The following is a 27,895-nucleotide window of genomic DNA, read 5'->3' on the forward strand; positions in this document are numbered from 1 at the left end:
TGGAATTCACCGAGCTGGCAGGAATATTAACAATCAGATATTTGCCAATGATACCGCTCTGATGGCTGAAACTGGGGAATAATTAGGGAGCCAGAAAAAAAGACCCAGAGGAAATCGCACAAAGTTGCAAAAATACCAAAAGTTATTAAACATAATTGCAAGACATAAAAAACAGGGAGAGGGAGGAGAGGTCAATTGACTGGAAAACAATATGAGAGAATATGCAAGTAGTAAATGGACCTCTAGATAGAGCAAAAGTCGTAATGAACAATTCCTAATTACACCAGGAGCAGGAAAAACTGTATGTCTATATGATGAAAGTATTGTACATGTTTCGGACTAAATAGTGCTGAACTTTGATGAAACTGGAGAAAATAAAAGCCTGTAATGGGGTGAGCAACATCTCTGGACTATATAGTATAATAATCAATTATATTCAAGTGCAGGGCGCAATGGACCTATTTGGAGAAAAAAAAAGGGGACGGGGTTGGCTTTGGAGACTGCAGCCATCAGATGAAGAGACACTTTGTGCTTAGAAGAAAAGCTATGGCAAGTTTGGACAAGATACTACAGGACAGGGATGTAATTTTATCAACAATGAAAAGGATCATTTAATCTATGATCTTCCCAGTAGTAACATATGGCTGTGAAAGTTGAACTATAAATAGGGTCATGCATAAAAAATTGTTGCTTTTGAATAGTGGGTGTGGAGAAAGCTACTGACAGTTCCCTTGATCTAACCAGTAAATACTTCAAGTGTTCACCAGAAGGGTTGATACTACTATTAAAACTCAAATACTTTGGTCACACATTGAGAAGACCAGATTCTTTGGAAAAATCCTTGATGCTTGGAAAAATTGAGGGCACAAGAAGAAGAGGACAACAAAGACTAAGGTGGATAGACAGCATAGGTGAAGCTATGAACATGCCTATGCAACAGCTGACAGAAGTAGTGATTGACAGACACATCTAGTGTGCAAAAGTACATATGGTCACGAAGAGTTGGAGTCAACTAAACGAATGAGGAGGAGGGCAGCTTTGCTAAAAGTTGGTTAAGTTCATCCAGTGCGTATTGCGTGGTCACCGAGGATTAGAGTGGGCTATGTGGGAGACAAAAGAAATGAGAAGACTGGGCCAGGCCAGTAGACAGCCTAAACAAAGAAGGGAAACAGATAGCATGGTCCTGAAATGAAGAAAAAATGATGGAGGGGTGGGAAGAACATGGTAGGTAAGTGAAGGGAGAGGAGGTGAACCACATCAACACCTTTCCTGTTGCCAGGTGAAGTGCAAGCCTCCATAAGACAGTAAAGCAGCAGAAGTGGGATCATGGAATCACAGGGTGAAAGTCGGGATTAAGTAAAACCCAGAATAATGACAGATTGTGGATGGAAGTTGGTGCATAATGCAAACGTTATAATGTGTGAACTACAATTCACCCTGCGCGTAGTGAATTAGAATAACATGATCTGTTACAACGCAGAGAAAAGGCCCATAGAACGGTTTAGGCTGTGAGTTGACCGGCAGCATTATTCTGCAGCGCAACTGATACAGTGTAAATGTACCCTTAGATTTTAACATACCTCATACCTTTTTGAGATAAGAAAGAGGGACACTTAAGCCACGCCCCTGCCATAGCCCTTTTCACACCTTCACCATACCCCTAGTCAGGCATACCATAAAGATTTCATAAGAAAAATGTTAATTTATGATTCAAACTACATTGGTCCTTTCTATTCTGGTTCATTTTCCTTTATATTTACATGTTAAAATAAGAAATATATCAATTTAAAGGTTGGGAATAAAGTTTAGAGTCAATTAAACATATTTTTCAGTAGATAAATATATACATTTACAGATTGGTACATCAGTCCTGAAAGAGGGACAAATGAGGAAGAAAGAGGGACAGAGGGACTGGGTTCCCAAAGAGGGACTGTACCTCCGAAAGAGGGCCGTTGGGAGCTATGTTTTTATATTAACTACTTAGCGACCGCCCCACGCCAATGGGCGTGGTCACGGCGGCTGCCCCAGGACCGCCTAACGCCAATTGGCGTCAAGTCCTGGGGCTCAATTTGCATGAGATCGCGCGCACGCTGCACGCGCATCTCATGCTCGGAGGGCGGAGCTCCGCCCCCTCTTCAGTCTCCGAGCGGCTATTGCCGCTCGGGAGACTATTAGACGGCATGATCGCCGTCTATTTACTTGTACAGCGGGGGACAAGAGATCGATCGGCTCTCATAGGCAGAAGCCTATGACAGTTGATCGCGTGATTGGCCGGCTGGGGGGAGGGAGGGGATTTAGGGGAAAAAAAAAAAAGAAGAGTTAGTAAAAAAAAAATCAAAAAGACGCAACATAAATATTTATTAAAACATAAGTAAACACAAGGGGGGCCATCAGACTCCACCAACAGAGAGCTCTGTTGGGGGGGAGAAGAAGGGGGGGGGGGGGCGGGAAATCACTTGTGTGCTGAGTTGTACGGCCTGCAGCTATGCCTTAAAGCTGCAGTGGCCCATTTCGTTAAAATTGCTCTGGTCTTTAGGGGGGTTTTCCACTGCAGTCCTCAAGTGGTTAATTAGCATGATCATCTCAAATTTATTTGCGCCTCAGTGACAATCCCTACTGACTAATATGGACTTTTGTACATGTAGATTTGGGCAAGACATTTAATAAACACAATTTAAACTTAGCTGGTACTGGCATGTACTGACAGTCTAAGTACCTGAGCACACTTGTGTGTTGCATTGCTGATTTCTGCAATGCATGTCAGTGTGCAATATGTAAGGACATCAGAAAGGGCATAGAATGCATTTTAAAAACTCACTCCAACGCACACACTTTTTATTATGCTTTTTTTGTGCATTTTTTTTTAATGCACAAGTTTGCTCAGGTGCTTAGGGTTAATGCCACTTCTCAGTGGAATGTATCCCATTAGATAGTGGAAGCATGAAATGCTAGCGCACAGAGGGAGACAGCAAAATCAGCGTATGATGAAAGCAGTGGCGGACAAAGCCAACGTTGGGCCCCTGTGCAGAATAAATGATGTGGGTGTGGTCATAACAGATCATGGTTGGATCCAAACAATGCCGATAAGATAAAAGTACATGAACCTAGGTCACATTCTGTAGGCACTGTATTAATTCAACACACAATTTAAACTTGTATATGACTAGGATACAAGTTATTATCACTGTTTCTCTTGAGTTTCAGAGAGAAATACATGAAGAAAAGTCTAGAGGATAATCAGGCCCTAACTGGTGCAATTGCAGGGGCCCTAGAGGACATGGGGCCCCTGTGCGGCTGCACGGGCCTATGTCCACCTCTGGATGAAAGCAAACTAAAAAAATAAAATCCAGAAAAGTAGAAGGCTCAGATTTGCCAGTTCTGGATGGCGTGCGTACAATATCTGAAAAGAAAGAAAGTCTTATCTAGGGGCAGAGAGTAGACAATAGGCCTAGATTGGTTGCAGGCAGGGGTCACAAACAGGGCTGGTTCAAGTAACAATTGGGCCCCAGGGCAAAATTACCCTGGGAGCCCCCCAACAGACACCCCCCGCCCGAAAAGCGCCATTGGAGGCCCTTTGTTGCAGCCAAATTTCCCTCCTGGGCCCCTGAGCTGGCTGCTGACCCTCCCCCAATCACCTCTCAACAGACTCTGCAGAGTCCCTGGGGAGCAACAGTTAAGATGGGGGAGGAAAACCTTGGGGGCCCCTACAGGCTCTGGGGCCCTGGGGCAATTGCCCATCTTTTCCTATGGTAGCTCCGGCCCTGGTCACAGAGACATAGCTCAGATGTCAAATGTTTGTACAATACTTTGTTCAAGCACAAATAGCTCTTGATGTCTACTGCCTTGATAAGTTTTCTGTCAAATTTTTGCCCTTCTTTGAACATGTGGAAAGCTGTGTATCATGTAACTGCCCTCTTCTGTACCCACATATTTCTCCACTATCATTTATCTAAGATTCTATGTCTGTGTGCACAAAGACTTGGGAGTATTTTGTGTAGTCCATCCACATGATTCTCAGCATACATGTATGTATATACCTCTTCTCCGTGTTCCCCATGTCCTCCTCCGTGTCCTCCTCCCTGTACTGCCCCATGATCCTCCTTCTTCTCTTCCTTGGTGTGATTGGACTGAGAGTTCTCCATGTCTGATATCTCAACATGAACCTCAGGAGCAGAGGAAGGTGGAAGCTGCAGAGGAAGATGAACTGTGAGTAGCTAAATAATAAGTCCTGAAAAACATTTTAGAATAATATAACCTGTCCCCACTTACCCTGTGCTGGGCCTTCTTGTGATTGGCCCGAAGGACAAATGGTTTAATCAGCAGCATCCAAGGAACCGCAATCAGTGCAAAAATCACCAAAAAGCTCTGCACTTCTTTCTGAAAGAAAAATTAGATGATAATGTGGTAGGTTGAGTTCAGGAATGGTTACAATATCTGATAGAAAGATATGAGGCAGATGAACCCTTAACCTTTCTAAAATAAACAAAACTCAATCAAATTTGTTGAGGATTAAGGACAATGATACAGACGCTAATTCGCTAATTCCTTGTTAATAAATTAATAACTAGTGAGTAGCATGGCCAGATTTCAGGCAAGGCCACAAAGACCATGGCCTAGTGCACCAGGAAAGCAAGGGGTAGGCTGTGGGCAGCAGGGGGGTAGTAACAATTACCTGCTGAACAGACATCCTGCTTCACAGTTTGCACATAGCAGTGGGCAGCTACCAACAGCCAGATCTGGCACTCGGGGGATGTGAACGGGCACTGACTTTGCTGTCACTCACCAAGGAGCTTACAATCTAATCCCTGCGATCATGTCGCTAACTGTCCTCAAAGGAGCCTACAATCTAATCCCTACCATGGAGGGGGGGGGGGGGGGGGGTTAGTATGCTGTTGGCCCGGGGCAGCTGGTGATAGTGGGCCTTGGGCGGTAAGAAGTACAAATCCAGACCTGGTGAGTAGTCACTGAATGTACTTGTATTACAGTACAGGCTAGACCAATTTTTTTTAACCACCTTGGCGGTAATGACGAGCTCAGCTTGTCCATTACCACCGCGGTGGATTTCTCAGGCCCTACTGGGCCGATTTACTTAATTTTTTTTAAACACGCAGCTAGCACTTTGCTGTTACCCGACGTGCAACTCGCCGACCCCCCCCCCTCCCCAAGACCCCTGCGCAGCCTGGCCAATCAGTGCCAGGCAGTGCTGAGGGGTGGATCGGGACTCCCTCTGACGTCACAACGTCGATGATGTCATCACGATCGTCGCCATGGCGACGGGGGAAGCCAAACAGGAAATCCCGTTCTGAATGGGATTTACTGATTGCTCTGATCGCCGGAGGCGATCAGAAGGGGCGGGCATGTAGCTAGCGTTAGGCTAGCTACATGATTTAACACAAACATTTTTTACAAAAAATACCGCTACGCCGCCACCCTGGCGCAATCAATAGAACGCCAGGGTGGTTACAGTTATCAGTGCTGGATTGTGACGGAGCAGAACATGAAATCTGGAATCATACAAAAAGTATTTTGATAGGGATGGTGTGTGTGTGTGTGTGTGTGTGTGTGTGTGTGTGTGTGTGTGTGTGTGTGTGTGTGTGTGTGTGTGTGTGTGTGTGTGTGTATTTAATGTGTGTGTGTGGCCATTTTTTTTATATTATAATTAGCACCGTTCTTTGACTGTTACAGGTTTTTTTTTTTGCAGTGAAGGAACTACTATGGTGTAGCACAGTGACTCTTATGTTTGTGAAGATATAAATACTATAAATACCCTTGTGATAATTCAATATATTCCTCAATATCTGGCCTCATCTCTGTTGAAAGTTTATTCCAAGCATGCATGACTCTCCCTGGAGATAATAAGAGCCTTGGAGAAGGTGGAAGGGTCACCTGGTGCTCATAGAGTGGTGGATTGGTCGGATCATTGTAGTTGAACAGGAACATGTTGATGAAATGGATGAGGATGCTGGGAGCGTCCTGTGAGTTGAACGCGTTGTATGTGCACCACTTGAAGATGATCATGAAGACAAGGTACCCGAACAGGCACAAGATAAAGATGATCTCTGGGATGAACTGCAGGACGATGTTCATGCGATTCCGAAAGTTTCTAAAACACAATAAAATATTAAACTGGGATACTAGGATCAGCATAAAATATCTCCATTCTTAGGCCCAGATGCCAGATGTTCTAAACATCTACAGACCTGTCTCCACCTCCCCTTTCTGGGGATAGTTATTGAAAAGGCTGTCTACAGTATCTCCAACTTGAAACCATGCTATTAAGAAACAACATCCTTGACCCTCTTTAATCTGGCTTCAAAATAACATTACAACTGTAAAACAGTCCTCATCCAGATCTACAATGATCTGCTCTAGCAAGAGACATAGGCCAATGTTCCATCTTAATTTTGCTTGATCATGAAATCTTGCTTAAAACCACCCTGGCGTTCTATTAAGATCGCCAGGGCAGCTGCGGGAGGGTTTTTTTTAAATAAAAAAAAAACTATTTCATGCAGCCAACTGAAAGTTGGCTGCATGAAAGCCCACTAGAGGGCGCTCCGGAGGCGTTCTTCCGATCGCCTCCGGCGCCAAGAATAAACAAGGAAGGCCGCAATGAGCGGCCTTCCTTGTTTTGCTTAGATCGTCGCCATAGCGACGAGCGGAGTGACGTCATGGACGTCAGCCGCCTCCGATCCAGCCCTTAGCGCTGGCCGGAACTTTTTGTTCCGGCTACGCTGGGCTCAGGCAGCTGGGGGGACCCTCTTTCGCCGCTGCTCGTGGCGGATCGCCGCAGAGTGGCGGCGATCAGGCAGCACACGCGGCTGGCAAAGTGCCGGCTGCGTGTGCTGCACTTTATTTGATGAAAATCGGCCCAGCAGGGCCTGAGCGGCAGCCTCCGGCGGTGATGGACGAGCTGAGCTCGTCCATACCGCCAGGCTGGTTTTTAACAGACTACAAGAGTACTGTGGCATACATGGCTTAGTTCTCAATGGTTCAACTCCTTCTTCGTTGGCAGAGCACAAAGGGTATCCTTGGGCCGTTCCTCCCTAACCCTTTACCACTAAAATATGGTGTACCCCAGGGCGTGATACTATCCCCGTTGCTGTTTACCATATACATGCTTCCAAAATCGTCCAAATACATAGCCTGACATATTTTTGCTTTGCTGATGACCCAGCTATATTTATCATTCAAACCTGGCGTTACAGACCCTACTCCACAAATAAACATGTACTTAGCTGAGCTTCAGGAGTGGATGAATGACTTACTGGCTAAAACTAAATGCTGAGAAAACTAAGGTTCTTTTTATCAGACATCAACGCTTGACAGCAAAGCAGCTCCAGTCTCAGCCAGCACCACTAAAGGTGGCCACTAATGATCCAATCTTTTTCATCCAATCTTACCAAATCTATGTAGTATAAGGGTAAATTGAGTGAATATACTGAATGGATACTTCAGGCAGTTACCTTATATTACATAGAAATGGTAAGATTGGATGAAAAAGATTGGATCATTAGTGGCCACCATAAGGATAGGGAGCACAGACCTGAACAGCTCAGACTTTGTGCACAGCCTGGGTGTACAGATTGATGGGAAATTAAGCTCCAGGAACCAAATCTCAACTGTTGTGAAACATTTCTTTATTCACCTAAGGAACATTGCAAAAATTAAGCTCCTCATATCTCCAGCAGATCCAACCCTAGTTTATTCTTTCATCACATCACGGTTGGACTACTGTAATGTTCTCTATAAAGGCATCCCAAAGAAACACCTGCACCGAATTTGTAAAGAATGCCGCTGCAAGGCTGTTAACAAGCTAACCCTGCCATTGCCACATAACTCTGATCCTTCACTCACTCCACTGCCTACCGATAACGTGGAGACTTCTATTTCAGACTGGCTTATTGACATTCAAATATTTGCACAATCTTGGCCCCTGGATACCTGAAAGATTTGTTGCAATTGCATCATACCTTCCACAATCTTAGATCAAAAGATCTAATAACTTGGTCACCCACAGAGTCCACCTCAAAGCCTTTGGAGACAGAGCCTTTTGTCATGCTGCCCCTACACTTTGGAACTCCCTGCCACACCCAGTCAGGACATCTCCATCCCTGGAAACATTTAAGTCCAAACTAAAAGGCTACCTGTAGTCAGCATTTACAAACAGAGACATATCTATGCCCTTAGACTCCTATGGGAGGAAATCGCTCTACAAATGTTATTGTATTGCATTATTTCACCACCACCTATATGCAATGTCTGATTGCAGTGTGATTTTAAACAAAATTCACATAGTTTATTTTTAAAGGAAACCAGAGATGTTTGAATAAGCAGCTTTTATACTTACCTGGACCTTCCTCCAATCCCATGCTGGCTGTGGGCTTCATCCCCGTTCTCCTGGGCCCCTCTGTTCCTCTGCTCTGTCCCTCTACTCTGTCCCCGAGTATATATCTCAGTTGCAACCAGTCGTGGCTCACCATGCATGCACAGCCGTGACTGCGCTCCTGTCGCTGGGAGCGTATTGCACAGGCACAAAACGCCCCCAGTGACAGGAGCACGTTCACAACTGCGCATGTGTGGTGAACCGCTACTGGCTATGACTGAGATATATCCCGGGGGACTCAACAAATGACCAGAGGGGTCCAGGAGAACAGCAATGGAGCCCATGGCCACCAAGGGGCCCAAAGGAAGATCCAGGTAAGTATAAATGGTGCTTATTTAAATATCTCTATTTAAATATAGATCCTTTCCAGGGAGTGTTTTTGTAAAGAAAAAATTAAATACTGAGAATCCCCATGAAGAGATGGACTAGTCAAAAACCAAGTTCCGTAAGATTTCTACTAACGACTGTAAGTGACAGCTACATAGGAGAAAAATAATTTATAGCTCATTTTATTCGGGAAGAAGCATACTTCTTATTTGTGTTTAAATGCATTTGAAATTTTACAGTTTTTTGCAATAGTGGTCCTTTTAGCAATACAATTTCGGGGGTGATTGATGGTTTCTGAAATGATTACTAAGTCATGCCCATTACCGGACTAAAACCTGCTAACCAATCCAATCAGATTGATGCGCTTCACCTGTTTCTTTGGATTAACTACATCAATCTGATCAGATTGGTTAGAAGATTTTTGGCAGTTAATAGGCATAACCGACCGTTTATGATTAATTACTACGGTGTTCGGAAGCGATCGATCACCCCTGGGATTGTATTGTTAATAGGCACCTTAAGATTTCATCCAAACTCAAAAGCAGCCAGTTAAAGAGGGAGTGAATTTGTCTGTTGTTTTGTCTGCTGTTTATCAAGCTCCATCCCCCTATATTAGCACTGAAAGATCTACCATATTACAGTGATGAGGAGAAAGGTCTTTTCTCACCAACATTCTCAGCTTTTATGGGTGGTCAAATCTTGGGAGAGCTTTAGATGAAATTTAATGTAGATAAATGTAAGATCATACACCTTAGATGCCAATGGTAGAGCAACATAAGATACATGACTTACAGCTCGGAACATCAGACTTGGAGAAGGACTTGGGAATAATGGTTGATAATAAGTTAAACACCCATATTCAATGCCGCTCAGCAGCAGCTAAAGCAAATAAAATTGTGGGATGCATGAAACGGGAAATAAAATCACAAGATGCTAGTATACAACTCCCTCTGTATAAATCACTTGTCAGGCCACACCTGGATTATGGAAATACAGTTTTGGACACCACACTATGGGAAGGACATTAACATACTAGAACAGGTACAAAGATGGGCAACTAAATCAATAACAGGGATAGGAGGGCTCACTTACCAAGAAAGGTTGGCCAAACTGGGTTTATTTTGCTTGGAAAAAGATGGCTTAGATGTGACCTAATTAACATGTATGAATACATCAAAGGGAAATGTTAATGCTTGGCAGATCTTTTTTTTCTTCCCTCCCTAGGCTTGTACATCAGGAAATTATCTACGAATAGAGGAAAAAGGGTATTGCCATCTATTTAGGAAGGGATTCTTTATATTAAGAGTTGATAAAATGTGTCATATTTTACCACGGGAAGTAGTTATGACAAAATTTATATTCAAAAGAGGTTTGGATGCTTTCCCTGAATTGAAGGACGTCATCAGCTATAATTACTACGGTAGCTAATTCCCAGCAGAGTTGATACAGGGATTTTTCTGACTGCCGTCTAGAGTTGGGAAGGATTTTTTACCCTAAAGGTTAATTGACCCAAGCCTTTTAAGTGTTTTTTTGCCTTCCCCTGGATCAACTGGGATTTGTGAGGGTGCAGGAGAAAAAGGTACCTAAAGTGTACTTATTTATTTGTCTTCTTGGACTTGATGGACAAATTTATTTTTTCAACCAAACTAACCATGTAACTATGTTGTGGAGGTGAATGTACCATGTGTAGTTGTACATCATATGTGTACCCATGATTTGTAGTTACTGTACGTGCCTGTACCCATTCATTCAGTGGTCTCCAGACTGGGAAGCAGGAGATTTGGGCGCATGAGACAAGTGGACAAAAAGGGCGCCCCATTCACTCCCATTATAAATATCGTTTAATGGGCGCCGAACAGGGAAAAAAGGGCGCCGGAGATAAATAACGTTTTACAAACGGCGCCCGGAGATTTTTAATGTTTTATAACTGTGCTTGTGAGGATTTACGTTTAGAAAATGCACCCGTGACTAATAACGTTTATAAAAATACTAAACATATTTATCCTATTTAACTAAAACATTATTTAACATTTTATCCCTAAGGGCCCTTTTCCACCAGCGCGTTTGCGCTGGCTGAATCGCAAAAACGCAAACCGCTAGCAATTTTACAATCGCTACGGTTTGCTTTTTAACATAGGAATCGCGGTAGGTAATTTCCACTACCGCGATTCGTTTTTTACTTGATCGCGATCGCGCCGCGGAGCGACTTTTGCCGCGATTTTGCTATGCAGTGCATAGCATAGCAAAATCGCGGCCGCGAACGTCGGGGAATCGGCGGTAATTGCGATTCAGCAATCGCTAGCGTTCAGCGTGAACGCTAGCGATTGCTAGTGGAAAAGGGCCCTTACTGTTTGTAAAACATTATTATTCACAAAATAAAGCGATCAGTACCTAACGTAAATTGCAATATATTTTTTACAATCACTATTTGTAAAACATTTCTAAAACATTATTATCCACCCAAAAAAATGAATTAAATTTTTTTATTTACATTTTTTATTTATTAATGTTTGTAAAACATTATTATCCATCGGGGGTCTTAGGTTTAGGCACCACCAGGGGGGTCTTAGGTTTAGGCACCACCAGGGGGGTCTTAGGTTTAGGCACCACCAGGGGGGTCTTAGGTTTAGGCACCACCAGGGGGGTCTTAGGTTTAGACACCACCAGGGGGGTCTTAGCTTTAGGCACCACCAGGGGGGTCTTAAGTTTAGGCACCACCAGGGGGGTCTTAAGTTTAGGCACCACCAGGGGGTCTAGGGGTTAGGGATAGGTACAGGGAGGGTTCTGTGTGAGAGTAGGGTTAGGTATAGTTTTAGTACAATTTTAATAATACTAATCAACAGTTATTATGAATGTACTTATATTAATATCATTGTTATAAACAATATTTTCACATTTTATTATAATAATAAACGATAAATCAAGATTATTCATAACGATATATAATTATAATGTTTAAACAAATATTACTGTTTTTTTAACAAACGTAATTATAAGTTTCAGTTTACAAACAGGGAAGATTAACGTTTTAAGAATTGCAGATTTCATACACATTATTTAATGATTTATAAATTGTTAAAACACTATTTGTAAACGAAATTCTACACAATATTTTTATAAACGATAATAATGCTTATCGTTTACACCACGCGCCCTTTTTTCCCCGACGCCCTTTTTTGATGTACGCCAGACTGGGAGAAGTTTACTAAATTAATTCTGCTTCAAACATAAAATTAACAAATATTGATGTCTTATTCTCTGCTGAGTAAAGCAAACCTTACATGTGGTTGATAAGACCAACTATAACCCCAAACACCATCTGAGTGATCCCCAACACCACCGACATCTTCATCTTGTAGGAGTTAAGGAAAGTCAGCTTGTTCTTGGCAATATTCCAGATCTAGAGGAAGGGGAAATGGTCTAAAAGTCAGAAGAATGTCTGGATTATCTGCAGAGCCTCTGGATGAACTGAAAATTGTCTTACCGGGTCAATACCAAACGGATAGGGGTTTCCAGAAAAGACACCGGTAACACGTGGGTCCAGCTGCAGGTCAATGCCTGAGTGTACTAATGTATCTCTGAAGAAGAAATAATAGAAGATCTGAGCACAACCTAACATTATGTGATGTGTATAAAAATAGAGAATCATAACATTTACTGTACAATTTGTTGCACCACACCTTCCTCTGCTACCAATCTTGACACAGTTTAGAAGAGCTTAGAGGACTCTCTTAGGCAGTTAAAACTGACAGTACCAGGCCAGTCCATCTCCTCGTGGGGGATTCTCAAGGTTTTCTTTGTTTTCAACAGCATTTCCTGAACAGCAGTTGCAAAGTCTAACTGACAAAATAGTTTGCAAGTGATTAGGGAGGCTAGCTGGTATCTTATTATTTTGGCAGTTAAAGGGACTCCGAGCAGTGCCTGTGGTTATGCCTTTAAGCATACCCACAACTAATTAATTATATCCTCACACCTACCAGCATGATGTTTATAATTATATCCCCCTGGGTTCCTTGTATTTCATTGCATTGCACTGAATGGAGCTGCCGACACTGGGGAAAGTGTCGTCCTGCATAATACAATGCTGAATAAGGAATCCAAGATGGCGGCCGCGATTTCGATTGCGAAAATAACGGAAACTAAAAAGGTGTAGGGTGGCGGTTTATATTTTATATATCATTGGAAAGAGGAGAAAGAGAGCTTTAAAATGGTATGCATCTTTCCATAGTTACTGCACTGCTCGGAGTCTCTATAAACTGCTGTTCAGGAAATTGTGTTGAAAATTAAGAAAACCCTGAGAATCCCCCATGAGGAGATGGACTGGCCCAAAACTTGTCGGTTCTGTAAGATTTTAACTGCCTACTATTTCACGATAGTGATCCTTTAAAAACCTATAGCAGTTGCATTTGTATTACTGTGTTTCAAGCAAATGAAAATGGACAATAGTGCATTTCAAAATTATATTTTTAAGAATGCAGGACTGAGAACTCAACCATGGCAAGATCATTTATTCATTTTGCCTGCTATTAGAATGTAAGCTGTAAAAGACAGGACCTACATACCTCCTATTTCATAAAAGGGTGTAACCTGTAATGACTGGCAACCCATACCTCTTTTTCACTATTAGACTTTTATCTGTAAAGCAAGGCCCTGTCATATCTCCTGTTCCCTATACCAGTGCAAACTGTAATGAGCAGGACCCTAATATCTCATGTTCCCTATGAGATTAGACGCTGTAATAATCAGGACCACCATACAACCTTCTCTCTATTAGAGTATAAACTGTAATGAGCACGTTTTTAATACCTCCTATTCCCTATCAGAGTGTAAGCTGTAATGAGCAGGGCCCTCATATCTTCTGTTCCCATTTGGGTTTTAAAATATACGTAAAGACCACCCCCAGCCAAAAAAAAGGTTGACTGGCAAGTGGCAATACATATATGTCGTCTAGGCACAAACACGCTGAAACCAGTGCAGGAGATTTGGGAGCAGGCGGCGCCACCATAGGCCGTAATAGGAATTACGGCTATAGCAGGCACAGGCATACCTCCCAACATTTTAATTTTACAAAACAGGACAATTAGGCCACACCCCTGGCCACACCCCCAACCCCCTAGTCACGCCCACAAAAAAGTTTTTTATAAAAAGAATTATCAATTAATGTTACTTAGTCCCGAAAGGGGAGGCGCTGTGAGGGTGCCAGTGGGTGGGCAGAGAGAGGTGGAAAAAAACGATCGAGGCACCAGCCCGGGATGCGGTTATGCGGGTATGCGCTATATGTTGGGAGCGAATGAGACATCAAGCAATTGCGGCAGTTTGCGCGGGAGTCGTCCGGGATCTTAGAGATCCAATCCACCATAACGGTTGTTATTGTGGTCTGCCACTAAAAGACGTTCGCATGGTCATGTGACTGTACACACGTGGCGATATATCGCGAATACGACCTCTTGGCACTCAAAAAAATCATTGGTAGTTGGGAAAATCATCGGGAAAATTGCGACGTGGATTCATAGCTTAAAGAGGAACTCCAGTGAAAATAATGTAATAAAAAAAAGTGCTTAATTTTTACAATAATTATGTATAAATGATTTAGTCAGTGTTTGCCCATTGTAAAATCTTTTAAATCCCTGATTTACATTCTGACATTTATTACATGGTGACATTTTTACTGTTGGCAGGTGATGTAGCTGCTGCATGATTTTTTGGCAGTTGGAAACAGCTGTAAACAGCTATTTCCCACAATGCAACAAGGTTCACAGACCGGAAACTGCCAGGAGTACCACGGTCCTCAGAGTTTCTTGTGGGAGGGGTTTCACCACAATATCAGTCATACAGCGCCCTCTGATGGTCTGTTTGTGAAAAGGAATAGATTTCTCATGTATAAGGGGGTATCAGCTACTGATTGGGATAAAGTTCAATTCTTGGTCAGAGTTTCTCTTTAACTGCTTGCCCACCGCGTCACGCCGATGGGCGTGGCCACGGTGGCAGCTGATCGGCGTAAAGTCCTGGGGCAGCAGTTTGCAGGAGATCTCCTGCTTAAGCGGCGTGTACCGTGTTTACATCAGTATAGAGCTGCGATCAGCAGCAGCGCTGTACTGGGGACAGCCGTGACACGCCTGTCCCCCTGGGGGACTTAGAAGCGATCGGCGGTAATAGGCTGAAGCCTATCACAGCCGATCGCTGTGATAGGCTGGCGGGGCGAGGCAGGGAAAATCTTTAAAGAGAACCCGAGGTGCGTTTGAAGAATGTGATCTGAATACAGAGGCTGGATCTGCCTATACAGCCCAGCCTCTGTTGGTATTCCAAACCCCCCTAATGTCCCCCTGCACTCTGCAATCAGACATAGATCACAGCCACACTGTGCGTACTGTGTTTACATCTGTAGTGTCAGTCTCGGCTGCTCCCCCGCCTCCTGCAGAGCTCCGGTCCCTGCCCCTGTCCCTTCCCTATAATCAGCGGGAAGGGAAGGGAGGCAGGCAGGGACCGGAGTTCTGCAAGAGGCAGGGAGAGCAGCAGACTGACACTATAGAGAAAAACGCAGCCCGCTGCGACACGCTGTGTGTCGACAGCACGGCTGTGATTTATGAGGGATTTGCAGAGTGCAGGGGGACCTTAGGGGGGTTTGGGATAGCAACAGAGGCTGGGCTGTATAGGCAGATCCAGCCTCTGTATGCAGATCACATTCTTCAAACCCACCTCGGGTTCTCTTTAAAGAAATAGGGTTTTTTATAAAAAAATAAACAAAAATGTTTGTAAAAAAAAAAATTAACATGAAGGGAGCGATCAGACCCCACCAACAGAAAGCTCTGTTGGTGGGGAGAAAGGGGGGGGGGGAATCGCTGTGTTGTGCGGCCCTGCAGCTTGGCCTTAAAGCTGCCGTGGCCAATTTTACATAAAATGGCATTGTCACTAGGGGGGTTTAACATTGCGGTCCTCAAGAGGTTAAAGGGGTTCTGTGGGGTGTAAAAAGTAAAAACAAAAAGTGTCACTTACCTGGGGTTTCTACAGGCTCCCAGCAACTATTAAGTCCCACGTCGTCACTGAAGCCTCCGCTGTTCGTCACCGCCGGTGACCTGATAATTATTCATCTAACTAGACGATTAGCACTGCGGCTGCGTGGCCATGGCGCGCGTCATTGGGAGCTTACTGCGCAGTCGCAGTATGAAGTTTTCTTGTACTGCGCCTACGCAGTAATCTTCTGATGACTTTTGCGGGAGCGAGGACACTCACAGCCACGGCCGCGCAGCTGCAGTGCTATTCATCTAGTTAGACGAATAATTAGCAGGTCAACGGCGGCGACGAACGGCAGAGGCTTCAGTGACGGCGTGGGACTTTATAGCTGCAGGGGGCCGTAGAAGCTCCAGGTAGGTGACACTTTTTGGTTTTTCTTACACCCCACAGAACCCCTTTAAGAAAAGCCCTGATACCACCTATTCACCTATAAGTGTAAGCTGTAATTGGTAGGACCCTCACACCTCCCTCCTATTTCCTATTAGATTGGAAAGTTGTAATGAGCAGGCCCCTTATACTTCCTGTTCTTTATTGCAATGTAAGCAGTAATAAGGACTCTTATACTGTACCTCCTATTAGAGTGTAAGCTGTATGAGCAGGACTCTCATCCTTCCTGTTTCCTATTAGATTGTGTAAATTGTAATAAATAAGTCCCTTTCCTATTAGAATGTAGCATGTAAGGAACATGGCCCTCATACCTCCTGTTCCAAATTAGAGTGCATTCTGGAATGAGCAGGACCCTAATATCTCATATTCTCAAGCTATTAGAAGCAGGGCCCACATAACTTACGTCCAGGTGCCATTAGTGAACATTGGGCGAACTCTCCAGGATGATCCAAATATGTTGAAGGATTTGGCAAAGCAGTCATTGTAGATGAATCCAGTGTAAATGGAGAAAATGCTCATCATAAAGATCAGATATCGCCCTCCAAAGAACGTGTTCCAGATCTGGTAGAAGAAGATAGAAGGTGAAAAACAAAGTCCCTAAAAGTCTCATGGGGAGCAGTGGTGTAGCATTAGGAGTTGCAGAGGTCTCGACCGCACTGGGGCCCTTGGGCCAGAGGGCCGTGAAGGGCCCTCCTCAACCTCAGTATTAGCTCTCTATTGGTCCTGTACTGGTAATAATCACTACTATGTATGTTTTGAATGGTAGTAATCATTAACAAGTGTTCCCCATCCCCTTCTTGCACCTCAGACGCTGTGGTTGTCCTTGGCAGGTTTTGCTATGTATAGAGTGCTTGGGGGGCCCAATGTAAAACCTGCCCTGGTGACCATAGCTCCTTAGCTACGGCACTGATGGCGAGGCTCAAAAAGTTGAACTGTAAGGACGCATGAGAATGCAGAGGATGAACCCGCACCAGGACACCTAGAGCTGAGGGGCCCGCATGGGGAGCTCCTCTAGACACTGAATTAACCCTGTTTTTTTTATTGGTGCTTTAGTGGTAATGATGATCTCTTTTTGTGCTTTGCATAGTGGTAATCATTAACAGACCATTCCTCTCCCTCTACTTCCACCTCTCTCACACAGTGGCTGTCCTTGGAAAGCCCATTTAGGTTTTCTGTATTATGGAATACAGTGCTGGGGTTGGGGGAATGAAGAGGAAGATAACAATTTACTGTTATCAGCTCACCTCATTGTCAGTCTTTGTTGCTAGAAGTTGCTTTTCATTCATAACCATCCAGGCAGCAAAACCGAGCATGACGAGGCCATGGCCGCAATCACCGAACATCACCGCAAACAGGAAGGGAAAGGTGATGATGGTGTATGGAGCTGCAGCACAACATTATAGTTATTTATAATCAAGTGAATTAGAATGAGTAAAAGCAACGGAAGAAAATGGCACCTTATAGAAGAATCCTACCTACAAATATTAGAAACTCAGGGCAGAATGGGGAATTAAATTTCATTTTAAAAATATTATAGGTTTTGGACTCACTTGGGTTCATCTCTCTGTAGTTCCCAACACCATAGGCGTCCACAATGTTCTGGAAGCCGGCAGTGAATTTGTTGGTGCGGTTGAAGGTCGGTGGCACCAGATTGGTGGGGATGTTTGTGAGAATTGGAGGAATGGTGGATCCACTGCGCTCCTGTCATGAAAACAATCAACATCTGGGAGTTACACTGTTTCTCAGCTTAATACGTTAAGCAAAACAGATCATGTGACAATCACCACTCAATAGAAGTGTTATATTTTACAGGAGTGACATCGCTGCACTCTAGATATGATATATTTTACAGGGATGACATAATTGCACTACATACAGTATATGTCATATTCTGCCGGAGTGATATCACTGCACTCAGTATATGTCATATTCTGCAGGAGTGACATCACTGCTCTCAAGATATGTCATATTCTGCAGGAGTGACATCACTGCTCTCGATACATATGTCATATTCCGCAGGAGCGATATCAATGCTTTCAATATATGTCATATTCTGCAGGAGTGACATCACTGCTCTCCAGATATGGTATATTCTGCAGGAATTACATCACTGCTCTACAGGTATGTCATATTCTGAAGGAGTGACATTACTGCTCTCGAATTTCATCACTGCTCTCCAGATATGTAATTTTCTGCAGGAGTGGCATCACTGTTCTCCAGATATATCATATTTTGCAGGAATTTTATCACTGTTATGTCATATTCTGCAGGAGTGACATCATTGCTCGATATATGTAATATTCTGCAGGGCTGACATCATTGCTCTCGATATATGTCATATTCCGCAGGAGCTATATCAATGCTCTCAAGATATGTCATATTTTGCAGGAGTGACATCATTGCTCTCGATATATGTCATATTCCGCAGGAGCTATATCAATGCTCTCAAGATATGTCATATTTTGCAGGAGTGACATCATTGCTCTCGATATATGTCATATTCCGCAGGAGCTATATCAATGCTCTCAAGATATGTCATATTTTGCAGGAGTGACATCATTGCTCTCGATATATGTCATATTCCGCAGGAGCAATATCAATGCTCTCGAAGAAATGTTATATTGTGCAGGGGATATAGATATGTCGTATATTACAGGAGTGACATAATTCCTCTTCAGACATGTCATTCTGCAGGAGTGATATCACTGCTCTCCAGATATGTCGTATTCAGCAGGAATTACATCACTGTTTTCCAGATATGTTATATTTTACAGGAGTGACTTTTCAGACCCAAGTTATATTTTATAGGACAGATAAAATAGGAAAAGGCAAGTCCCACCACCTAAAAAGTGCTGGATCATTTGTTTACCAAACTATCACCAAACACAGAATGATCCATAAACAGCACCATCTTACATGCAGAATCCTACAACTTATTAGAACCCCCCCCTAATAATAATAATAATAACAGCAGGAATATTCACAAATTATAATTATAATATGCACACTGATTAGTTCATTGTGTAAGAAACATGAGTTTTAGTAATGTGTATTATATACTATGCAAAATTGCAAAAAATCCCACAAGCAACATCAATGGAAAAAACCTGCCCCTAAAAATGCAAATCATCCAAACATCAGAAATGCAACATGCTTCAACGATGTGTCCGTATTTACCCTATAAGTGTGCCTGGTTGTAATGAGTGCTATGGTGAAATATAGATAAATGCTATACGTCACCCAGCATAGTATAACATGATTGATCCAGAGACGGGAGTATGTTGTAGTTAGGTTGGGCCCCTAAAGCTCAGTTCAGTAGCATGTTAACACATCAGCAGTACAGCATATATTTACCATGCCCAGCTGAAGTGCTTTTTTGATTCGCTCTTTGTCGGGCACGGGGCACCAGATTTCAGCGATCACACACTGTTGGGTGACATCGATGTTGCAAAGGTTCAGCACATGGTATACAGCCTTCATCTTCTTCACTTTCACATTCCAGCTGCCGAGATTCTTAGCTGCCTCCAGCAGCACGCGCTGGCGATGGGATTCAGTTTGAGTGATGACCTGAAAGAAGAGTGAGTGGACAGACGGATGACTCTTCTTGGTTTATGATGTGCTCCAACACCCTGAGGCTTCTGTATTACATCTGGAAAACACTAGAAGGAGACAAGTGATACAGCAAACTTGGACTAGACTTTTAACAAATCACCTGCAATTACCTGTTAAAGGTTTTCAACCATTGCCTGGGTTATATCAGAGCAAGGTGAAGTTGCTGAAAAATTAGCAAACCAGTAATTCTCCAGCTGTAGACAGGTGCATTGCTTGCAGTGAGAATGTTTTGCTAATAACTTCAGGCTATCATCTGGCTGTGGAGAATGCATTTGGCTGTAATAGCACAGCCACCGATTTACTAACCTTTTACTGAGCACTATATTCCGATACATACACGGATATGACCCAGGTGACGGTTGCAAGCTTTTGCCATCTTACAGCAGACACTACAACATTCAGTCCAGGTTTGCTGTATCAATTATGTTCTTCGACCTTAGTAAATCAACCCATTGTGATGGAACAATTAAACTCAAAATACAAAATGCAAAGTCCACCCAACATAAATTATTTCAATTTATAGCAGTGATAGCGTAAAAATAAGTTACACAAGACTACTCTCTGAAATCACTACAACCCTTAACAAAAAATGCTGCAATCTATAACAATGCCTTATCTCACTTCAGGGAAGTTTGGACCCCCTGGATTGAGAAGGGGGGGGGGGGGGGCCTCAAAGGGTCCAGTTTGTGTTCTAATGCTATGGTTATATATTTTTCAGGAATACCTCCCCTCACTGGATTTATAGTTACCTACTTTTCTATTGTGGTACAATATCATCTCACCTTTGCTCATACTGTAAAGCTATGTACAGTATAGTTCTTGTTTTATTTCCATGTTTATAATCTAGACCTACATTTTAGAGCTTATAATGAACATAATCATGTGAAGACTTAATAAAACTGTTTGAAACTAAAGTAGAAAATGTAGATTAAGAGAAGAAGAAATTTGAGAAAACATTTCTTGAGTATATGATAATTCCCCTATGGGGTCCCGTGTACTAATCATACTTTCCAGGAAAAATAAATAAAAGTCTTTCCCATCACTAAGATTGTGGTGCATATTTTGTGGTGTATAATCTCTCAGATACAGAGGAATGCTCCTGCGCTCACCGAGTTTAGATCCTCAATCCTGACGTTTACATCAGCCGCCATGTCTCGCCGCTCAGATGCCGATTCCGGGCACGGATAGACAGTGGCTTTGAAACTGGAAAGCAAAAAATGTACATAAACGGTTAGCAAAACTACTCAGAAAGCCAGGAATAGGATCACACAACATAGATTTGTCTACAGTCCAAAAAACTGGAACTTCTAGTTACAAGACACTGTATCGAATAGGGACATGGAAATAACGTTCTCAAATTTACTGTTATTGACTACATTCCCAGATCTATGTCTTAGTTCTAAAGAGAAGGGAAGTATTTTGGATATGCACGCTAGATACACGGTTTCCCTAAAGGTTAAGTAACAAATTTGATCATTATTTATTCCTATGATTTTTCTATGATTTTTTTTTCTACAGTATATTGGAATGATTTCCCTTTATCATCAGGGGACATTTGCAAGATTATGTGACTAATGCTGGGAATACACCATGAGTTTTTTGGGCAAATAGATGGCTCGATATATAATTTTGGACAGGTCCGTTTTGATCCCGATAGTTTTTGTGCTAGATTTTCTCATAGAAATGAATGGAAATCGATCAGAAAAAAGATCGGAAAATAAATCAGAAAGTAAATCTGTCAAAAAAAAAACTTGTGTATTCCCAGCATAAGGACTTTTTCTTTGGGATTTTTTTACAGTTACTGTCTCTTTAAATCATGTTCAATGCTGGGAATACACAATGAGATTTTTCAGCAGATTTACTGATCGATCGATTTTCCGATCATTTTTCCAATCGATTTCCGTTCACTTCTATGAGAAATCGATCAGAAAAACAATCGAAAATCAGAACGGACATGTCGGAAATTGTCTAGCGAACCATCTATCTGCCAAAAAACTCACAGTGTATTCCCAGCATAAGACAATTACTAATTATTTCACTTCCTGTTGGTATCTGAACTCAGAACGTCCTCTTTGCTCTAAAAGATACAGCATAATAACCTTGAAACTTTCTTACAGCCAATTCAAATCCTGCAATAAATCTGCAGTGTGTCTACTTCCTGATTCATACAATAAGTCTTCTGCCGCCGCCCACCGCTCATATCTGGAGGCGGAGCCCAAAGGGGGGGGGGGAGACGTCCCCCCTTCCCCACTGCTGTGCCCATCGCTTCCCCTTCTCTGCGCTGCCACCCCTCTGGCTACCTATTCTGGAGACTACTATACTCCTGGCTACATATACTGGGGACACCTATACCCCTGGGCACATATACCCCTGGCTACATATACTGGGGACACCTATACCCCTGGGCACATATACCCTTGGCTACATATACTGGGGACACCTATATCCCTGGGCACATATACCCCTGGCTACATATACTGGGGACACCTATACCCCTGGGCACATATACCCTCAGTGCCGGATTTGTACTTTCCAGTACCCAAGGCCAGGTGTCACCAACCGCCCCCCCCCCACTCCACCCACCCCTTTCCCAACTCCATTCTGTCCAAAAGGATACATATAAAAACGGCACTTACTGAGGCCCTGAACAAGTCCCGTCGACGTTAATTTCTATTTCCCATCCAGGTACACTTGGATAGTGGGGAAAGACGTAATTTAATTACACTGTTTTTAAGCAATTTGGGCTCCGTCTTTCGCTGCCTTCCAAATTAGCTTCTGAGTGATGCTATAGCCGTAATTCACATGACGGTCTATGGTGTGCCTAAATTTGTCGGCGCCAAATTGTTCGGCCTTGGTCCAAAAACCTTACTAGTTGTTACTGATTTGAATGGGCTCCTTTCCATTGTGCTGCTCTGCCCTCGATTCAAGAAAGAAGCAGCGCATGCTCTGTGCGCTCATACTCCCTGTAATTCCACAATTCTGCCCAAATGTACACAGCAGCCAATACTGTTCTGGGCATGTGTACCTCAGAAATGACGCTCAGTTAGTGACATGACAATAAACTCCGTACAGCGCTGCATAATATGTCGGCGCTATATAAATACTTAAATAATAAATGTATGAGCAGCACTTGTACTCATAACACTCCTGGCCTCAGCTGCTAGGTACATCCAGACAGGAGTGCAAAATTGCAAGGAGCATGAGTGGACAGAGTATGCGCTGCTTCTTTGTGCTCTGTGCCACTGGCTGCAGTCAGAGCCACAAACTGGTGACAGGGCAAGGCAATGGAGAAAAGCCCATTCAAAACAGAGTAAGTAGCAAACAACATCTTGTCAGTATACAGGAAGAAGAAGGCTTAGAAGCAGAAATATTTTTCTTTCAAGTTAGCCAATAAATTATATAATCCTGATTAAAAACGTTCTGCTTTCACTGATGGCTAACACTGTAAAATACTCTACTGCTACAGGTAAAAAGAATGATCCTAAACTACATACCCTGCCATAGATGTAGATGTCTTTTAAACAGTGACAATTTAGTGCTTAAAACAGAAAGACTGATCTTAAAAGGAGTCAAGAAAGAGTTAACTGAAGCGGAGATCACTGCTGCCATAAACATCCCTGGCTAGCAAGAAAAAAAAAACATAAAACACCATAAATTTAGGCTTAGATAAGAGAAACTCATTAACAGGAGTCATTCTGACAGCTATAGGAGAAAGGGAGATGAAACTAGCAGAGCTGAAATTCCTCTGTAGCAGTAGAGTATTGTACAGTCCAGAATCAGGATTCATCCTGATTCAAAACTTCTTGAAATTCCTCTGTGAATGTGTGCATTAAAACTGAATGCAGTTCTGTCTGCTTTACTGTTAACTGGCACTTCTCACACAGCAGCATGTATGTCCATCATACAGAGGACTAAATCACCATCAGATATGCAGGGAATACGGGAACTCTGGAAGTTAGACATCAATACAGAGAGGATGGCGCTGCGCTGCAGATCAGAAGAGATGATTCACTTTAACATATAACCTCTTATTTTTCCAAGTCCTGCCGCCCTTCTGATCTTATCTAAATTTTATCACCCTAGGCCATGGCCTTTGTGGCCTTCCCAGAAATCCGGCCCTGTATACCCTTGGCTACATAAGCTGGGGACACCTATACCTCTGGGCACATATACCACTGGCTACATATACTGGGGACACCTATACCCCTGGGCACATATACACTTGGCTACATATACTGGGGACACCTATACCCCTGGGCACATATACCCCTGGCTACATATACTGGGGACACCTATACCCCTGGGCACATATACCCTTGGCTACATAAGCTGGGGACACCTATACTCCTGGGCACATATACCCCTGGCTACATAAACTGTGGACACCTATACCCCTGGGCACATATACCCTTGGCTACATATACTGGGGACACCTATACCCCTGGGTACATATACCCCTGGCTACATATACTGGGGACACCTATACCCCTGGGCACATATACCCTTGGCTACATAAACTGGGGACACCTATACCCCTGGCTACATATACCCCTGTCTACATATACTGGGGACACCTATACCCCTGGCTACATACACCGGGGACACCTATCTACCTATCTACACCGGGGACACACTGTCTACATATATATGGGGACAGCTATACACCTGGCTACATATACTGGGCACATATACCCCTGGCTACATATACTGGGCACATATACACCAGGCTACATAGACTGGGGACAACTATACACCTGGCTACATATATACTGGGGACACCTATAGACCTGGCTACATATACTGGGGACATATACCCCTGGCTTCATATACTAGGGACACCTATACCCCTGGCTACATATACTCGGCACATATAAACCTGGCTACGTATACTGGGGACACCTGGGGACACCTATACCCCTGGCTACATATATTGGGCACATATACCCCTGGCTACATATACTGGGCACATATACACCAGGCTACATATACTGGGCACATATACCTCTGGCTACATATACTGGGCACATATACACCAGGCTACATAGCCTGGGGACAGCTATACACCTGGCTACATATATACTGGGGACACCTATATACCTGGCTACATATACTGGGGACATATACCCCTGGCTACATATACTGGGGACATCTATACCCCTAGCTACATATACTGGGGACACCTATACCCCTAGCTACATATACTGGGCACATATACCCCTGGAAGGGCGGAGCTACCATAGAGGCAAGGAGGCAATTGCCTCAGGGCACCAGAGCCTGTAGGGGCCTCCAGTGGCTACAAGAGGAAAAAAATTCTTTCAAAAAGACCTTATACTTTGAGAAAATCGATTTTAAAGTTTCAAAGGAAAAAAATACACATTTAAAAACACGGTGACTTTAACGGTTAATAGCAAATCCACCTTAAATGCTAGAAACCTGTAATTTGCAGGGTATATTAAGGAGATCATTGGGAATAAGAAGAAAAAACAATTTCAAAAAGACCTTATAGTTTTTGAGAAAATAGATTTTAAAGTTTCAAAGGAAAAAAAGTATCTTTTAAATGCGGTAAATGTCACTTTTAGTAGCAAACCTAACGGTAGTGTAATTTTACATGTATCAAAAGAAAGAGCAATACATTTCCTGACGGGGTTTCCAGGGCATACATAGGCAGCCGCAGCGCTTTGGCCAGGGATCGCTATACAGCCGCAATATGGCTGTATGAAGATCCCTGGCATTATTCCCATTTTCCCATTTTTTTTTATGTTTAGAGTGTGGGGATTTTTTTTTAATTATGTGGGGTCCCCCCTCCTGTAACTTTTTAACCCCTTGTCCCCATGCAGGCTGGGATAGCCAGAATGTGGAGCTCCGACCAATTGGGTCTTCACACCCTGACTATACCAGCTGCAAAAAACGGTCCCTTAATGCCGATTTTTGCTCCGGGGTATCAGTTGGGGGGGGGGGGGGGGGGCAGGTTTACTTTGCCCTGGGGCCCCATTGTTGCTTAAACCCCTGGCTACATATACTGGGGACACATATACACCTGGCTACTTGTCCTGGGGACACCTATAGGCCTGGTTACTTGCACTGGGGACACCTATAGACCTGGTTACCTATACTGGGGGGCACCTATTTTTGGGGAACTGCTGTCAGATTAACTGTATTTTGGGGGAACTGCTGCCAGATTATATGTATGTTGGGGAAACCACTGCTGCCAGATTATGTCTTTTTTGGGGGAACCATTGCCATGTGACCTGTATTGTCATATTACATGGCAGACCTTTTACACGACTGCTAAGGTCATGTATATTTGGCCCCACCCATTACCACACCCACATTCTGTTGCGTGGCCATGTCCCTTTTTTGACACGTCGCAGGGCCCACCTTGGAGGGCGCATTATTAGTCTTTGTCCCAGGGGGCTGAAAGCCCTAGCTATGCCTCTGGGCAAGACTCCCTAACACTGCTACTGCCTACAGAGCTCTGGTGCTTTGAGTCCGTCAGGGGAAAAGTGCGATATTAATGTTCTGTGTCTTGTCTTGTCCTTGTGATTTTCTGTCAGCTTGATACAGAGCAGTAACTGCCTGAAAACTGTTGCTACTATTTTGAATTTTTGCTCTATTAGATAAAGAGAAAGCTGGTGTACTGCAGCTCCTCCTTGTTTTTTTTTCTATATAAGTCGTGGATGAGATATCCAGTAGCTGCATGCACACTGATAAGACTACACGTTTCTGGCCCCAAAACTCAAAGTTAGAGTGTATTATTTATCACAGCTCTATACTCTGACTTCAACATATTTGAGATTAAAAAAAAAAATCTAAATAAAATTTTCAATGGGAACAAGGTGACAGGAGACAGGAACCATCCATGTAAGCTGCATGTTTATTGTGCAACCATTCGTCATAAGCAGGAGAGCAAACACTTCAAAGTTGAGTTAAGGTAGCCATACAGCTAGCAATTTGGCGGCCGATCAACCATCCGATTCAATAATTATTGTCAAATCAGATAAAATCAGTGCCGCCACAAGCATGTCTGATCGGCCCTGAAATTGGTTGAATTTATCAATTGGATATGCTAGGAAATATTGGGCTGACATAATCAAACAGGTGCGTGGTGGTAACTGCGGGCGATATTGCGAGCGACGAGACCCCTAGCTGCTGTCATCACTAATGTTATATGTGCCCTCTGCTGCCTATGCATTAACTTGACCTGTCACGCCTCCCGCCACTCTGTATGCCATACTTCTGCATTCAGGTCCTGCTTGAATTCAGGCATATAGCATGTGTGGCACATGTGTGATGTCGCAGAAGCCCCCATGTGCTATAACGCCAGCAGCCACATGGGTTACCAATGTGGAAGTACAGCAGACATTGGACAGCTAAAGCATCTTATTGCACGTGCACCAGGGGACACATAAAACCTTTGGGGGGACATAGTCAGGGGTGGCAAGGAAGCATCACAAAGCCGATTCCCAAAAGATTTCATGTGAAAATCTATGGGGAATCGGCCTGCGGTGTATGGGCAACCACCAGATCTCTCTCTGATCAGAGAGAGATCTGTCTCTTGGTCGATCGTCCACCAAATAGCTTGATTTATGGCGACCGTAAGAATGAATGATGAGTCCATCAAGGAGGTGGGTTCAGATTGGCCCACACACACAACGACAATTTTGCTTCACTAAGATGCTTGAACTCATGACGAAGTACCCTAGTGACATGATACTGCGTATGGTTCGATCTGCACCTACCTCCTTGGAATCTTCACTGATTGAACCATCATTAAAGCTTACTTAGGTTTGAAGTGTACCCAGAACGTGATACTATCCCCTTTGCTGTTCACCATATACATGTTTACACTTGGAAAAATTGTCCAAAAACATGGCATGACAAATTGCTCTGCTCATGACACCCAGCTATATTTATCTTTCAAATCTGGTGTCACAGACCCTACCCCACAAATAAACATGTGCTTAGCTGAGCTTCAGGAGTGGATGAATAATAACTAGCTAAAACTAAATGCTGACAAAACTGAGGTTCTTGTTATTGGAGGTCAATGCTCAACAGCAAAGCAGCTCCAGTGCCAGCCAGAACCACTAAGGATAGGTAGTTCAGACCTGAACAACTCAGACTTTGTGCGCAGCCGTGGTGTACTGACTGATGGGGAATTAAGCTTCAGGAATCAAA

The 27,895-nt window shown here is 43.4% G+C and overlaps 1 protein-coding gene across 2 annotated transcripts in view; it reads right to left on the reverse strand.

The window, feature by feature from the left end:
* The window catches only part of ATP6V0A4 (ATPase H+ transporting V0 subunit a4), a 79,555-nt gene that overhangs the window by 11,156 nt on the left and 40,504 nt on the right, over nt 1-27,895 (reverse strand). For both annotated transcript variants that reach the window (XM_068277339.1, XM_068277340.1), the window contains exons 9-18: nt 20,830-20,923; nt 19,463-19,675; nt 17,659-17,809; nt 17,353-17,492; nt 16,512-16,669; nt 12,195-12,288; nt 11,992-12,110; nt 5,887-6,103; nt 4,270-4,377; nt 4,038-4,187 (exon numbers count right to left, since the gene is read on the reverse strand). In XM_068277339.1, the coding sequence (XP_068133440.1) occupies nt 4,038-4,187; nt 4,270-4,377; nt 5,887-6,103; nt 11,992-12,110; nt 12,195-12,288; nt 16,512-16,669; nt 17,353-17,492; nt 17,659-17,809; nt 19,463-19,675; nt 20,830-20,923 (1,444 nt within the window). The remainder of the gene's footprint in view (nt 1-4,037; nt 4,188-4,269; nt 4,378-5,886; nt 6,104-11,991; nt 12,111-12,194; nt 12,289-16,511; nt 16,670-17,352; nt 17,493-17,658; nt 17,810-19,462; nt 19,676-20,829; nt 20,924-27,895) is intronic.

Source organism: Hyperolius riggenbachi, chromosome 3, assembly GCF_040937935.1.
Source record: "Hyperolius riggenbachi isolate aHypRig1 chromosome 3, aHypRig1.pri, whole genome shotgun sequence".
NCBI classification, from domain to species: domain Eukaryota; kingdom Metazoa; phylum Chordata; class Amphibia; order Anura; family Hyperoliidae; genus Hyperolius; species Hyperolius riggenbachi.